The sequence below is a fragment of the Engystomops pustulosus genome, chromosome 3 (genome assembly GCF_040894005.1).
Source record: "Engystomops pustulosus chromosome 3, aEngPut4.maternal, whole genome shotgun sequence".
NCBI lineage: Eukaryota > Metazoa > Chordata > Amphibia > Anura > Leptodactylidae > Engystomops > Engystomops pustulosus.
In genome coordinates, this window is record NC_092413.1 from 109,499,549 (window position 1) to 109,517,176 (window position 17,628).

At 41.4% G+C, this 17,628-nt stretch overlaps 1 protein-coding gene across 2 annotated transcripts in view; it reads left to right on the plus strand.

Moving 5' to 3' along the window:
• Positions 1-9,272: 9,272 nt before the first annotated feature.
• Positions 9,273-17,628, plus strand: part of CDK19 (cyclin dependent kinase 19) — a 117,319-nt gene continuing 108,963 nt past the window's right edge. For both annotated transcript variants that reach the window (XM_072141786.1, XM_072141785.1), the window contains exon 1: positions 9,273-9,565. In XM_072141786.1, coding sequence (XP_071997887.1) covers positions 9,438-9,565 — 128 coding nt within the window. In that variant the 5' untranslated portion in view covers positions 9,273-9,437. The remainder of the gene's footprint in view (positions 9,566-17,628) is intronic.

Here is a 17,628-nt window from a genome sequence, read left to right on the forward strand (position 1 = left end):
CTGGCTTCTAAAAGGCCAAAGCCCCTCTTTCCCTTCTGAGCCCTACTGTGTACCCATACAACACTTTATATGCAAAAGTGGTGCAGTTCTGTGCTTAGGAGAAATAGTTTTACACATTTATGGGGTTGTTTCATCTTTTATCCCTGGTGGCTTACAAAAATTTTGGGTAAAAGTGACTTTTTTGAGAAAATTTTCACCTTTTTTCCCTTTTGGGGCCTAATTGAATCAAACACCTGTTGGGGAAAATACACAAATTACACATTGCTAAACTCTCCAAGGGGTGTACTTTCCAAAATGGTGTCTCATGTTGGGGCTTTTCCATACCAAGTGCCCCCCTGTGCCCGTACAGCAGGGTACAGTGACAAAATGGGTATTGGCATACTCAAGATGAATTGCCCTCAACATTGTAAAATGCATTTTCCTTTTTAACCCATTGTGAAGGTGCAAATTTTAGTGTTCAATGAATCTATAGTAAGATAAAATTACATTTCTGTAATTTCACTTTCATTTATCTTTCACGCTCATGAAACGCTCAAAGGGTTAACAAAATTCCCAAAGGTTGTTTTGAATATTTTGAGGGGTGTAGTTTCTAAAATGGTGTCATTTGTGGGGGGTTTCTGTCATGTGGGCCTTATAAAGTCACTTCTAACTAAATTGACCCTCCAAAAGTAGGTTTTGATGATTTTCGTGAAAATCTGAAAAACTGCACCTAAAGTTATAAGCCTCCTAGCATCCTAAAAAAAGGAAAAGATGTTTGAAAAAGTATGCCAAGTTAAAGCAGACATATGGAAAATGTTAGTTATCAAGTTATTTTAGTGATATGACCAACTTCCCAAAAAGTAGAAAATTTTGAATTTGGAAAACATTGTTTTTTTCAAAATTTTTGCCAAATTTCCATTTATTTCATAAATAAATACTAAATATATTGATTAAATTTCTCAACCAGCATGAAGTACAATGTGTCACGAAAAAACAATCTCAAAATCAACTGGATATGTTAAAGCGTTCCAAAGTTATAACCACTTAAATAGACACATGTCAGATTTTAAAAAATGGGCCGTGTCAGGAAGGTGAAAAGTGGCTTCAGCGTTAAGGGGTTAATTACATCATTGCTTTTCTCTCCTCCCTTAAAGGAAATCTACCAAAAATCAAGCATGATAAACAAGGGGTTCTTAGTCATCCAGGCACCATGAATGTGTTGAACTTCCTATATTTATTAGCCATTGCCTCCTTCCTTCTAATATCAACCTTAAAATTATGCTAATTCCCTGAAGGACTCATGGGGTTGTCACTAGAGCCCCTATGTGCTGCAGCTTCAAGGACTGTTACACTGTCTCCACTCTTCCCCCTGCTCCCTCAGCACTACACTGCTCTATCTGCTTGATGTAATCTCACAGAAGCACAGGAAGTTTCAACACACAGTGGGAAATCAACCAGTTAAAAAAATATATAAAAAACCTATTAATACTCACCTCCACTCCTCTTCACCTAGATCCCGGCGCTGTCTTTCGCTATTCTTGACACACCAGAAAACAAAGTTATCATTGGCAGCACAACGCTCGATGTCCAGCACTCCAGACTGCTAATTATGTACTCCCCCGCACCTCTCATGGCACGTCACCTCGCTCTCCCATGCTCTGAACATGGGAGCGGGAGGTGCCAAGGCATGCATAATTAGCTTTCTTCCACGCTGGGAGCGGAAGGTGACATCACCCAAGAGGCGTGAATTCACAACTCTTGCGTAACATCACCTCGCTCTCCAATGCTCCCAGCATAATTAGCAGCCTGGAGCTCGTTTTCTAGGTGATCTCGGCGTGTCAAGATTAGTGATGGACAGCACCGGGATCGAGGTGAAGAGGAGCGGAGGGGAGTATTAATAGTTTTTTTTTTTGTGTTTTTGAACTGGTTGGTTTACTTTAACAAGATCTTTTAACTTAGGTCTATTTGCTGTTTTTATTGTAATTCAAAGCTCTTATTGGTTTTATTAAAAAAAGAAGCATAGAAAAAAGTAAAAAGAAAACATTCACATTGCTGTCAATGAAGTACAGCAATGCAAAATACAGGCTCAATGTCAGATAAACACAGTGGGGCAGATTTACTTACCCGGGCCATTCGCGATGCAGCGGCGCGTTCTCTGCGCTGGATTCGGGTCCGGCCGGGATTTATTAAGGTAGTTCCTCCGCTGTCCACCAGATGTCGCTGCTGCGCTGAAGAGCATCGGAACGCACTGGAATACACCGAGCCGGGCTGAGTGAAGATAAGTGCAATTTTCGCAACACATTTTTTTAAAAATGCGGCGGGTTTTCTGAACCCGTCAGGTTTTCGTTCGGCCACGCCCCCCGATCTCCGTCGTGTGCATGCCGGCGCGGATGAGCCACAATCCGATCGTGTGCGCCAAAATCCCGGGGCAATTCAGGGGAAATCGGTGCAAATCGGAAATATTCGGGTAACACGTCGGGAAAACGCGAATCGGGCCCTTAGTAAATGACCCCCAGTGTTCGCAATGAAAGGTGAATATCAGCCTAGGTATAGTAAGCGATTCTAGTAACCATTAAAATACAGTTATAACAACAAATATGCAGACAAGGGAAAGGGAAGGGGCTAGGGAAGAGTGGTGGGCCAGAAGAGGGAACACCAGATCCTGCAGAGGGGGGAACATAAAAGCATCAATTGCTTAGGGCAGGGCTTCAAATGCATGCCAGGGAGCCCAGGAAGACAAGTTAAGTGATTTATCTTCTGCATATAAATATGAGCTTTGGTCTATTCACCATTTTTGTAACATTATTATAGTATTAGTATCATTATAGATGTTATCTCATTAGAACTTTTTCGAAGTATTCACCCAAGCATTCGGCTTTCCAAGCTGCCTGGTACTTGAAGCAATCAAAAATTAGAACCCCTAAATCAGTGGTGGCGAACCTATGGCACAAGTCCCAGATGTGGCACTCAGATCCCTCTCTGTGGGCAACAGACAGGACTCATGGTGGCCTCCTGCACTACCATCCACAATATATTCTTTGTATACTTAGACTGCAGGAAGAGCAAGGATGTGTGGACAGGGCTGGTTATCATTTGAGCACCTACTTCAAGCCCCTCATTTCTTTCTGTCATTATGAACGGATGCTAAACCATTGATAATCCAAATTTTCCCTCCTACTTTCAACGTATTGGCGTCCTTAGTGCACTCATACGATTTTAAGCTGAGGCACAGCAGTTAAAAAGTAAACTACTGTAAAAAAGAAATCAAATCAGCCAAAATACAAAATGAAAGACAGGTGGCTAAAGATAGTAAAACAAATCCCAAGAAATTTTTTAGGTATATCAACGCAAAAAAAAATGGGTCAGAACAGGTTGGACCCCTTTATTCTGAAAATGGGGCATCGGTGACTGGAGACCAAGAGAAGGCGGAGTTACTTAATAGGTTTTTTAGCTCCGTTTATACGATAGAAGAAAGAACTTCTGACGTGGGTGGTGCCAGTGCGGGTCATGGATCCTGTGATATACTAGACTGGCTTAATGTAGACATGATCCAATCTAAGCTCAATAAAATCAATGTGTACAAAGCTCCTGGACCAGATGGGTTACACCCCAGAGTTCTTAAAGAACTCAGTTCTGTTATTGCTGTACCGCTGTCTAACATCTTCAGGGATTCCGTAATGTCTGGTGTGGTGCCAAGTGACTGGCGCAAGGCAAATGTGGTGCCAATATATAAAAAGGGCTCTAGAACTTCGCCAGGCAATTACAGGCCTGTAAGCTTAACTTCCATTGTGGGGAAAATACTGGAAGGGTTAGTAAAAGACTATATACTGGAGTATGTGACATCAAATAGTATAATAAGTGACAGCCAGCATGGGTTTACTAAGAATAGAAGTTGTCAAACTAACCTCATCTGCTTCTATGAAGAGGTGAGCAGGTGCCTGGATAGAGGAGCAGCTGTGGATATTGTGTTCTTGGACTTTGCAAAGGCATTTGACACTGTCCCTCATAGACGCCTGATGGGTAAAATTAGGGCTATTGGTTTGGCAGAAATCATTTGCAATTGGATTGCAAACTGGCTAAAGGATCGTATCCAGAGAGTTGTGGTCAATGATTCCTACTCGGAATGGTCACCAGTTATGAGTGGTGTACCCCAGGGTTCTGTGCTTGGCCCACTACTATTTAATATATTTATTAATGATATAGAGGTAGGAATTAATAGCACTGTGTCTATTTTTGCAGATGACACCAAACTGTGTAGTGTAATACAGTCTATGGAGGATGTTCACAGGCTGCAGGGTGACTTGGACAAACTGAATGTTTGGTCATCCACTTTGCAAATGAGGTTTAATGTGGATAAATGTAAGGTTATGCACCTGGGGGCCAATAATCCAAAGGCAAAATATGTACTTGGGGGAGTAAATCTGGGAGAGTCCCTTGTTGAGAAGGACCTGGGGGTACTAGTAGATCATAAATTGAGTAACAGCATGCAATGTCAAGCAGCTGCCTCTAAAGCTAGTAGGATCTTGTCATGTATAAAAAGTGGTATGGACTCTCGTGATAGGGATGTAATATTACCACTATACAAGGCATTTGTTCGGCCTCACCTGGAATATGCTGTCCAGTTCTGGGCACCGGTCCATAAAAAGGATGCCCTGGAGCTGGAGAGGGTTCAACGTAGAGCCACAAAAATGATAAGGGGTATGGAGGGTCTTAGTTATGAGGAAAGATTAAAACAACTAGATTTATTTAGTCTGGAAAAGAGACGACTACGAGGGGACATGATTAATTTATTTAAATATATGAATGGTCCATACAAAAAATATGGTGGTAAGTTGTTTCAGATTAAATCAAATCAAAAGACGAGGGGGCACTGTCTCCGTTTAGAGAAATCAAGGTTTAATCGCCGGAGGCGACAGGGCTTTTTTACTATGAGAACGGTCAATCTGTGGAATAGCCTGCCTCAGGCGCTGGTCACAGCAGGGACAGCAGAGAGCTTCAAGAAGGGTCTAGATGCCTTTTTAAACCTAAATAACATTGATGGTTATGTTATATAGAATTGTTTCCCGTAAATCCCTTCCTCATCCAATCCCTTCCCTTCCTTGGTTGAACTTGATGGACAAGTGTCTTTTTTCAACCATATAAACTATGAAACTATGATACTGCTTAAATTGTCATGTTGGCACTTCACAATAAATACGGTAAGTGGGTTTTGATTGTAGTTCAGGCACTCGGTGTCTAAAAGGCTTGCCATCACTGCCCTAAATCCTTTAAAAGATGGCCTTCATGGATCCAAAGTCTTAAGTCATACTTGATATTTACTATCCTATGCCCTGAATCGTTTTCCTGGTAATGCTTTCAGTATTAAAAGTCTTGGCTCTTGTTTTTGACATTCTGACCTTCTTTCTGCATATCCTAAATTTTATTATTTTAATCATGTGTATCTTTCTTATTCTCTGGCCTTTTAGTTCCTTATACAATGCTCCCCTTCTTTGTACAAGCCTGTACATAAAAGTGATTGCCAGGTAACACCACAAATTACACACACCTCCAGCATTTTTCATAGCTGTTGATTACCCATTTCTAATATTAAACGACATAATTTAAGTAGGAGCCCCATATTTTGCAGTGATTATTCACCAATATAATAATATTCTGTGCTTAGGTATTTCAAATGATTTCCGCAATAGTAGTCTTTCTATACATTGGATTGCCAGATTAGCTTTATGAGGTCGGCAGTCAATATTTTACATTTTCATTTCTGCCACACACCGTATTGCTAAAATTGTAAAGGAGAAAAACAATAGAATTAGCTAATGTTTGTACTAAAGTTAATATGTATTTACATTATTAACCAAAGATGCAACAGCTGTGGGGTTCCATACTTGTAAATGTTTATGTCATGTGGCCATGAGCACAGGAGAAGAAGGTAACATCCCCTCCAACAGGGGTCCTACCTTGTTTACCATAGTGAGTTACTCTGCATGATGATGAAATAAGTCATGGGCTTGTGTGAATTATAAAACCGCTGATTCATTTCAATATCAGAGCAGCTCAGCACAGTAAATGAGATAGGATCTACTTGGAGTACCCAATCACTCAGCCGGGAAGTATTACCAAAGATTTATAGCCTTGGCTTCACCCCACTGCTGCAATTGAGGGTCCACTCAGCCCCAAAGCAAAGAGTTGTGATCACCTTACCACTTGAGGCTCACTGAGCCGGGTATTAGGTTTTTTCACATGTATGATTTCTCCAGTCCTGTATTTATGTGCTATATGAATCCGGATATACGTGAGGTTTTTCAACTGTATGTGCACATATCGCTCCGTATCCGTATAAAATACAGTGGACTGGCAAATGATGGCTAGCTGCCTATTACCTTGGTGACAGAATGCACCTCCCACTGGTTCAGGTCTCCCTGGTCACTACACGCGTATACGACAGGATATGGTGCAGAATTGTATGCAGTGCGTATGCAACACATATTTTAAACGTTTCTATAGACTTCTATGGGGCATACGGAAAGGAAATACTGGAGAAAATAGGACATATTTGTATTTTTTATGACTCACGGTATGGTATTGTGGACAATAAGGCCATGTAAATGGATTGCCGTATGGCACATTGACATAAATGTGGCCGCTTGCTAACCGTATGAAAAGGGTATGATAGAGCACAGCTAGCATGTGGCCGTTTTCATACGTGTTTTCATTTTCGTGTGACAGAAGCCTTATAGTGTATTGTTGTTTGCACTATGGTAACGTGATTATCATTGTGCTTACTCACTATGGAAGTTGAGATCCCTGCTAATGATAAGCAATAGAACATAGTCCATGTAATCAAGGAGAAGCTTGCTTCCTTCAACATGCAGTAGAAACCAGGGGCCACATTTACAAAGCTCCGTGCACCAGTTTTCAGACTTTGCATGTTCTTTCTAGTGCAAACTGCTTGCATAGGTAATTAAGAAGTGTCCACTCCACCTTTGTGTCATAGCTGCACTATTCTTCATGCGACACAAATTTCTGCGTTCCGGTGCTTGGTTGGTTTAAAATGCAAAGTCAGAAAGAATTGTGTCGCACGTCACATATTAAACGCGCACTACAAAAAAGTGGTGCTCTCTGTCGGAGATATACAGAGGACGCCAGATTCATGAAGAATGGGCACCAGAATCCCGAATCTAGTGCCCTCTGCACACTACACAGACTAACTGCATATAGTGCAGTTCACACTATTCTTAGTAAATGTGCCCCCATGTTTGCATACATATTCAACATCAGGAATACTACTTGTGGTTTAATAATATCTGAGTAGAAGAACCTGTGCCAACTTTTGAGCAAGAAGGAGTCTGCAAAGATCTGGCGATGGCTATAACTCGAGCCAGAGATTCCCCAATTTGAGGGCCTCATATTTACTGAACATTTGGAAATAAAGAAACCACTGAGATATTGTAAATGTATTGTAAACTTATTATGCCTCCTCTAAGTTCTAACAGGTGATATCTTATTTGTGCCTGTATTTTTTATATGTAATGTTAAACTGTGTGGACATCCTGACTGTCTCCGTTCTGAAATGCAATACAAAGACTGATATTTTACATCAGAGTTCAATCAGTTTTCAGTCAGAGTTTGTTCAGTGTCTCAGTTTTTCACGTAAGAAGGACTCAGGACTGAGGTCTATCTTTTCTATGGCAACTGATGCGTGAAAAACGCATTGCACTTGCATTGAACTGGAATGTGTCTCAGACTACAATGCGTTTTTGATGCATCTCCATAGACTTGTATGGTGCGTTTTTCACGCGCGTGAAAAAAAGTCTGAAAAGGCCCATTGATTACAATGGGTCAGAATGCAATGCAAGTTCTGCACGTCAAAAGCATGCGCAGAAAACACGGCAGAAAAACGCAAGTGTGGAAGGGGCCTAAGAGGAAGAGCTTTGCCTTGGGGTTTGTTCATGAAAGAAAATTCTCAAATTTTAATCCTCTAGTGATGTTTACACAATAAATACCATTTTAACCCTTAACATTACAATTTACTCAGTTTTATTGCTGTTTTAGCTCCTATCACCCAGTGATGGTCAGTGTTAATGTCCAGGGTGTGGGCATTATGATCCCTGTAGTTCTATGAGCTGACAGTGTGGTCAGATTATCAGGGTGCAGGTTATATACACTTTCATTTACCTTCTGAACATTCTACTAGTATCTGACACATAGAAAGAGACATGAGACAGATCAGAGAGAGGTTTGTAACAATATGACACTCTCCAGCTCTACTCCTCACAACATGCTGGCAGGATGTCAGTGTCTGTGTATCAGTGAGAGCTCCTTCCTAGAATGCAGGGGCAGGTGCCCATGCAGGGAGCAGAGAGAGAGAAGAGCTCCCTGAAGCCTCAGATAAGATGGCTACCAATCCTAAAGTCAGAAGATCCAGGGTCGTGTTCAGGATCAACTGAAATTGGGTACACCAGAAGTGATTGGAATTATATCTGTGAAATGCTGTATTTTTGTTAATAACAGTGAATTAGAGAATGTGCTATTCTGTTATCCTGAGTACATTTAAGAAACTTGTCTTTGTGGGAATACCGCTTTAATGCAAGTGTGATGTTTGTAACAGTGCGTTCATGTAAGCAGAGAACTCTCTGTTCCACGAAGATGGAGCAGGGACCATGCTCTGTGTAACACAGCCTGTGCAAGCATGCTCATCCTAATGCGGAAAATCACTGTCCTTCTCCAGAATTGGTTACGGTTGACCCCCTAGGGTGCCTGTCCGAGGAAAGGATTCAGGGAAGAGGAGACTGTCTCCCATCTAATTGTCATTCTATTTTCATGTGTAACACATATGGACTCAAATCCTCCCCTTAGGGCGAGTATTTACTGGACAGAGAGTTTTATCTTTATAAAACATCATGTATGGTCACCTGGAGTGCCCCACCCAGACATGCAAGATCACTAACTGCCCTAAATTGCTCTGGGGTTGGCTAGGAACATTTTTTTTTCTAAGAATTTTAACGGTTTTAGCCGTGTTTTTTTTTTTTTTTTTTTTTTTTAAGAAAAGGTACAATTAACTCAATCTTATCAATAAAAATCCTATAAGCACATGGTTTTTATTCACGTTATTGCACAAAGTGTCCTATATTAGTGATGTATTTTACTGTGTTAGTTTGTATAGTGGAATTGTAATATTAATATGATTCATTTTATTGTAATCTGTTGGTTTAAATAAAGTTTCTCTTCTCTGCTGGGATAGTCAACTTAAAAAGAACTAGCCTCTGGCAACCTAGTTTGCTGAAACAGAAAGTAAAGACAGGGGGCGCTGTGGCTGCAAAAGTACATGGCATGCGTCCGTGTGCACGGGAGAAGAAGGAAAACAAGGAAATGGTGGAGGAAGAGCTGCCTAGTGATTACATGCTAGCCCCGGCAGCCGCTCGGGGGGCATTGATGGGTTAAACACTGCTTGGCCGAGGAGGATGGATTACGAGTTTAAGAGCAAGCTGTCTGCCGAGCGGGAGCGGGTGGAGGACCTCTTTGAATATGAAGGTTGCAAAGTGGGTCGTGGTACCTACGGGCATGTTTACAAAGCCAAGAGGAAAGATGGGTAAGTGGTTCGGGTGGGAGGGCAGAGGGGCGTGTATAGGGCGGCGTGTGCCCGCTCTCTCCGTGCATTCATGCACATTAGTGTGGTAGAGCAGTGTGCACACCATACATACGTGTAGAAGACGCATGCTCTTTGTGTGTGAACAGAAGTGAGCCATGTAGTGGGCGGCTGCTGTCAGGTTATTGATGAGGATGTTGTTGTGTTGTAGTTGTGTGTTACAGTCCTCCTCTGCACACGCCCGGGATGCTGAACTTCTGCTGGGGGAGGGGGGAGACCCAGCTACAAATGTTTATGTTGGGGTAAGCCAGCCTTGTGGGCCGCCTCCTCCATCCTCCCTCCCACCCCTGCTCCCTCCTGGAAATGCCTGCACAGCTCTATAGTATGTGTGTGACAGCAGCAGCAGGCTCCCTCCTCACTGCCATTGTTACAGCCAGCTGCTGCCTACAGAGATGTCACATGGATACATTGCATGCGATCATTATGTAGCAACACAATATCTGCCATTTTATACAGAATTGAATGAGGAGAAGTGATCACATGCAAAGTGTGTCCAGCTTCAGAGCAGAAATACAGAAATAATTCATAGTCTGTGGTAAAATAATCCCCCCCCTCCCGCCCCCCAAAAAATGAAATTCCGTAAACACATTGGTTTACAACTATATTTCCCTGTCTTCATTTCTTATGTGGCACAGGTGGGCTTTTACATACATTTTAGCTATATCTCCCCCCTGCAGAGGATACTCCTTAATGACATTTGTCGATCCACTTTTTGGAAGCTCTTCTATGCCATTTCGTGTTCTGGGGAGATTGTATTTTAATGTTTTAATAACTTAATGAAAATTTACATATTTTTTAAAAAATTCTTTCTATCAGCACATTGTAGCATCTGTAAGTTTTTTAAAAAATGTTATGCTTTGATGAACAGAGCTACCACCAATTTTTATAACCTTGTATCTCTCTTGACCTGGTATTTTACATAGATTTTCTGAAATTACAATTTTGTCTACTTATTTATTGTCATTTTGCCATAATTGCATTTAGGAAGGAAATTTTGAATATCTACCTCTTGGTCAGTAGGATTACACGTTGGACACTATATAGCAGTGATGGCGAACCTTTAAGAGGCCGAGTGCCCAAACTGCAAACCAAAGCCAACGTTTCTATTGCAAGGTGCCAACACAGCAATTTAGCCCAATAGCGCCACAATACCACTATACAAGAGGCAAATAACACTGTGACATCATGAGGCCACCATTACAACCACATAAATAGCATAATTCTGGTTATAAAGATCACTACAGAAAGGCCAACATTACCAACAATAACACTATACTAGAAGCTAATATAGTGATGATTACTGTATTACTGCCATCAGTGTGGAATATTACCGCCATATACTGATTATCATTACCCCCATACAGTGACAGCAGTCCTGAGTAGAGGCAGGGACTTGGGGACTATAAGTTAGTCTGCTTATGGACCAAATATTGCCATCTTAACCCCTTTTTTGTTTTTGCATTTTCATTTTTCACTCCCCACTTTCAAAAATGTAACTTTATTTTTTTCCATGTAAAGAGCTTTGTGAGGGTTTGTTTTCTGCATAATGCAGTGAAATTGGTGCCATTTTTAGTGCCATTTTCTTGTGGGCTTGGATTTTACTGCTTTCACTGTTCACCACAAATGAAATGTCTCATATATTCTTTAGGTCGGTGCGCTCACGGGGAAACTAAATTTATAAAGGTTTTATAATATTTTCATACATTTACAAAAATGAAACCACCTGTACAAAAAAAAATTATTTATTTTGACATTTTTGGCGCTAACTTTTTCATACTTCAGTGTACGGAGCTGTGTGTAGTGTAATTATTTCCGAGATGACCTGATGTTTTTAATGCTACCATTTTGAGGACCGTACAGACTTTTGATCAGTTTTTATTACATGCTGCAAAATGGCTAAAAAGTGGCATTTTGATCCAATTTGGCAGGGAGGTGGAGAAAGGTGTGGGCACATGTGGATTTGGGATCACACGTATGACAGCTGTCTGTGGCCACATATATACTTGCCTCCTCATATGCACCATGCGGCCAGTGATGCAGCATAGCACCCGGCCACATTGTACATGCGCTGCCTGCAGTGGAGCTATGCTGGCTTCATTGCCCGCCTGATGCAAGTGATGAGCGCTTCAGACACAGACCAGTATATATGTGGCAACAGACAGCTGTCATACAGGGGGATTTGGGACACTAAATCACAGTTACCTATAGTTGGTTTAGTGTCCCAAAGCCACCTTACAGGACCTCTGAAGGCATTTGTAGCTCTAACACTGAACTGCTGATGTGCAAACCACACACAGCAGCCCCCGCATCTCCTGACCTCTTATCATCTTCTGATCCTGCAGGCTTGCTTCTGTGGACTCTCACTCCTCGTACTGCTGTACTTGTCTTCCCGGGCTGAAGAGGAGGAGGAGGGGGGGGGGGGGCGTTCACTGATCGGCTGCTACTGTCTCACTAAGGCATCACTAGTGAGAGCAGAGCCGATCAGCTTCAGGATGCAGTGGCTGCCAGAGCTCCGACTTTGATAAGAATGGGGAGATGGTACGCTTGCCTGCAGAGAGGGCTCTGCGTGCCCTCTCTGGCACGCGTGCCATAGGTTCGCCACCACTGCTATATAGACTTCTTCCTTCACTTTGTAACAACAAAACACTGACGTATGAACCTTGTCTAAAAAAAATCTCCCTTAAAGAAAATCTACCATCAAAAATAAACCAGGGTCACTATCCCATTGATTCAAGGACCATGACTGTGGTAATATTCTTATACTTGTTGCCCATAGCCTCCTTCCTTATAAAATCAACTTCGAAAATTATACTAATTAATCTGACTTTACAAACTGTTACACTGTCTCACCAAGAGGTGAGCAGGAAGTTCTCACTGCACAACTGCTAAGGGAGCAAGGGTGAGGTCGAGACAACCAGTCTATAAAACTAGATCACCCCTCAGACTAAGGCTACATTCACACTAACGTATGGGGGACGTATATACGGCCGATATACGTCCCCCATACACTTCTATGGGCGCACGGCACCCTACGGGAGCGGTACGGTGCCACACACGTGCGGCACTGTACCGTTCCGTACCTGGGAAAAAGATAGGACCTGTCCTATCTTTTCCCGTAATACGGCGCCGTGCGCCATAGGTTGCTATGGAGAGGGGCGGGGGTGAGCTGCGCTCACCTCCTCCTCCTCTCCCCGTACACTGCCGTTGCCCGCTACGGTACGGTACGGGCGGGCAACGGCAGTGTGAATATAGCCTTATTAGCATCATTTTAAAAGTAGATTTCTAGAAGGATAGCAAATATAAGCAGATTACCACAGTCACAGTGCCTGGGTGTATGAGTAAATGTACTTAGTTTATCATGATGGATTTTGATTATAGATTTCCTATTTTAATGTTATAAAAAAGTGCTAATATAAATGTATACTATATGAAGACTTTGAGAGTGGTACATTTGTGCCCCCCAACCCCTTTATGATATGGTAATGAAGATCACAGTAATTATACTGTTGTGAAACATTATCACTTGTGTTATAGAAAAAGATGTTTCCATTTGCTGAAGTTATCTTTGCATCATAAAACAGACAGCATTGATCAGGTTGACATGGAAAATCCCCTGCAGCTACTTTTTCATGTTAGAGCATCACGAGTTGTTCTAGACTGTATTGTCTAGGCTGCAACAAGTCGGCCATAAAAAGATACAGCAGGAAAGTACTTTAGAAATCTTTGTAAATAGTGATACGTTTGTCCTGTGTATGAGTAAACAAGTTCCCATGTTATCTTTCTTTTCTTTGCTGAAGGTGAAGTGTATTTCTGGTGTTGGTTATGAAGGTAATATTAGACATAAGATAACCATGATTATTCATCCCTTTTCAACCTATTCACCTAAAGGACATCATATTTGAATGGGGGGGGGGGGGGGGGTGTACATTGGAGCCAGTGATTGGCTGCTGCCAATGAATGTGGTGTTCCTCTCCAGTGATGTCACTCCCAGGGACTGTGGGTAGAGATGCAATGTGCTGCATCCGCTTCCCATAGAGGCCCATTGCCTTTGCTCAGCGCATACGTCGCTCAGGCAGAGGCTGCAGCATGAAGACACAGCTTGCTGGGCATTTCCATCCTGCATTTTTTGACGTATGGGAAATGAAGTGGCCAGATGGAGGAACAACTATGCCACTATTTGTCAAGGTATATGCTAAGGGTATATGTCGGACGCTTTCCTGACATATACGCTTAGCATATACAAAAACGTGATGAGCACCTAGGCTGATTTGCATATTTTATAAACTTTTATTTAGCCAAAATGTGGTCATTCTAAGATATACGATGCTTACTGATCCATAAAAAAAGGATACTGCTCAGCAGTTTGAGTCCAACTATGCACAAATAATGGAAGGCGTAAAAGCAGATACTAACTAACAGCATTGTAATCAGTGGAAAATAAATCTAATCCACTAAAAACTGCAAAATGGAAGCCTGAAAAGGATGGGAACTGGCCCATCTGGTTACTTCATTTCTAACTTCCACCACGAACCAACCTGTTCTGCCTGTTCAGTCCATGTAAGAATCAGCCTGTTTTATGGCTAGGTCCCTCTACAGGCAGACCGGTATTTCATGATCCATCTTGTTCATATGTCATTCCTTAGAGGTGACCACTTGTCCTCTGGAGTAGCCCCTAGTCCACACAGTTTAACAGGATATTCTATAAATGTCTGAAAGATACAGGTCTCGGTGGTGGGTTCTTTCCCTAAATAGAGGTGGCCTAAATGAAAGAAACTGTTAAGCTAGCTGTTCAATGCTGGTTTCTTTAGTTTCTATAGAATGAATGGGACTATTTTGCTACTCAGCAGGTAGAAAGATGCTTTGCAGCACTTAAAAAAGCTACCTATCCAGTGCTACTGCAGCCTTTTTTGGGGGATTGTGGGGTTCCTGGCAGTTGGTTCCCCACCAATAGTCTAGGGAAGGCTGGTATGTTGTAGAAGTATCCCATATAAATATGGTTTAAATAATAATCTTTATTCCTATAGCACCATCATATTCTACAGCATACAAACAGTCATATGGAACAATAGGAGTGAGTGCCCTAGACCTAGAGGATGATGGGGAGGTATAAAATCTTTTATAATGGTCCAGGTATTCTTTAAAAAGGAAGAACATAAAATTTTAATTGAAAAAAATGCTGCTGCTTATACATCAGCTGCTTTGTTATATACAGTTGGCTAGAAATGTTAAGGACCTAATAATTAGTTTCCTAGCAAGCCCTTTGCAGCTTAATGCACATATTTCAGATTCCAAATGGCTTAATGACCAGCTCCTTAGATGTATAGTGCAGCGTCATTAATGCTGTATGGTGAGGGCAAATGGGTGGAGCTCTCCTTAAAGGGCCCATAACCCCACCAATCGTGGATGTTATACCCATACCTCAGAACATTTGTCATGGGGAAAGAGGGACGCAGGATGTAGTTGGTGATGCCCACTGTATAATGCCTCCTGTCATGTGGCCATGTTCCCTTATGGACCTCCATATATAATTCTCCCTAATGTGGCCCACCAACTTCTAATACCCCTTAATTTCAGTTGCTCCTACTCCCAAAAAACACTTTTCTGTTGGGCCCACACATATTATGCCTCCTTTACTTTTGATCCCACCCGCTCATAGCTTACCCTTTTATTTATCCCCCCTTACATTGTGGTCCCCACCTTTTTGCTTTTCAGTTTTTCACTTCCCACATTCCTTAAACCGTACTCATTTTACAGAGGCATTTGAGGGCTTGTTATTTGTGGGACAAATTGTACTTGTGTCATCATTGTATATTTTGTGAAGTTTCCTAGAAAGCTGGAAACAAACTCCAAATGCTGAGGAATTCACAAACAAGATCCACCATTTTCTAGCAGGCTTTGTTTTTGCGACTTTTTACAGTGTGGTCTAAATGACACATGCCTTTCTTTCTTTGGGTCAGTACGATCATGGAGATAAGAAAACGTTTTATACCATCTTATTTTGGGGGAAACAGGGTGTTTTATATACATTTTTGCTCCTAAGAACACTATGGGTCTTATTTTTAGGGGATGTCTTATATTTCTATGAACAAAAATTTTAATTTAATGTTGAAATAAAAATTTACATTTATTTATACACTGTAGTTTCCACTTATATATTCTATTTCCATGTACATCAATCTATGATACATTTGCCCATATTTTAGGTCACATCATCATCTTCTGGAACCTCATCATAACTCTGCAAACCCTGAATGTCATGCTGAATTTTTTGTGACATTTCTTTTAGAAACATTGGCCCCAATCTCTCATATTTAGTCAAAACATAAATATTTATAAATATGTATATGTGGCAAATGTTTGAAAAGTGATGATTTGTACTTTTAAAAGAAATCTTTTCTAGATCGGGCATTTTAGGATGTGCAGCTAATATGTTTCTGATTTTTTTTTCTTTTTGTATATACATTCTAGGGAATGTTGGTGATTTGAAAATAAAAAATTCTAAATGTTTTTTAAACTTAACAGGTTAACTGCTGCTCTAGTGTAGTAAATCTGCAATAAGGTTATTGGTATTGGTGCTGGATATTACATCCCCACTTATTCCCTTATAATGACCTATGCTATGGATAGGTTGTTAATAGTTAGTCTTAGGCCCCTTCTCCACTGGCGTTTTTCACGCGCGAGTTCTGCGCGTGCATTTGACGCTCAGAACTCGCATTGCACTCTGTCCCATTGTATTCAATGGGTCTTTCTCCATTAGCGTGGTTTTGAACGCGCGTGCTTGCGTTCGTTTGCACGCGCGTCAAAATCGCAGCATGCTCTATTTTTGCGAGTCACGCGCAATTTTCACGCCCCATTCAAGTCTATGGAGATGCATCAAGAACGCATTGCACTCGCAATCATTGCAAGTGCAATGCGAGTGCAATGCGTTTTAAACGTAAGGGTTGCTAGGTGACCAGAATAACATTATTTCCCCTGCTCGCGAACGATCATTTAATTAATAAAACACAGTGAAGAACAGTGAAGAATAGAATAAAAACAGTGAACACAGTGACCACAGGATCATTTAAGATAAAAACACAGTGCAGAACACAGTGCAGAATAGATTACAGATGTTCGGCACATCTGCTTACTTGTCGGGAGATACGCGCGGAACGGCGCGAACAAAATAGCATGTGAAGAACAATATATATGTGTGAAGAATACATTGCAGATGTATTTAAACATCTGCAATGTGTTCTTCACACACATATATATTGTTCTTCACATGCTATTTTGTTCGCGGCGTTCCGCGCGTATCTCCCGACAAGTAAGCAGATGTGCCGAACATCTGTAATCTATTCTGCACTGTGTTTTGCACTGTGTTTTTATCTTAAATGATCCTGTGTTCACTGTGTACAATGATTTTATTCTATTCTTCACTGTTCTTCACATCTGCTAACTTGTCGGGAGATAATATACGCGCGGAACAGTGAAGAATAGATCGCAGATGTTTGCAAATTATCAGAAGACATTATTTTTCAATTAAATAACACATTTTAATCCCAAACCATGGTCCCTTTGAAAACTGCTCGAGTCTCCCATTGACTCGCGCGTCAAAAATGCGCCGAAAACGCAAAAACAACGCTAACAACACGCGCGTGAAAAACGCAAAAACGCAAATTACTCCAAGGAAAAATGGAACAAAAACGCAGCCAAAACGTCAGTTTTTCACGCATTGCACCCTGACGTGAAACGCAACGCTAGTGTGCAAGAGGCCTTAAAAATCCCCTTTAAGTTGGCCAGATAGTTGTGAAGCCAAATATAATTTCCTTGCGGAAGGGCAAAAATCTGAGTACTTCAGGGGTAGATTTTAGGTGTTTAAGATTATAATACATGCCGAAAATTGGTCATTTTTTGGGGGGGGGGCACAGTATCTGAACATAGGCCATTCAGCAGATAAAAGAAATGCAAATAATGATTTAAAATACTGGAACCGTCACTTGAGACAGAAAGAAACGCGTTGGATT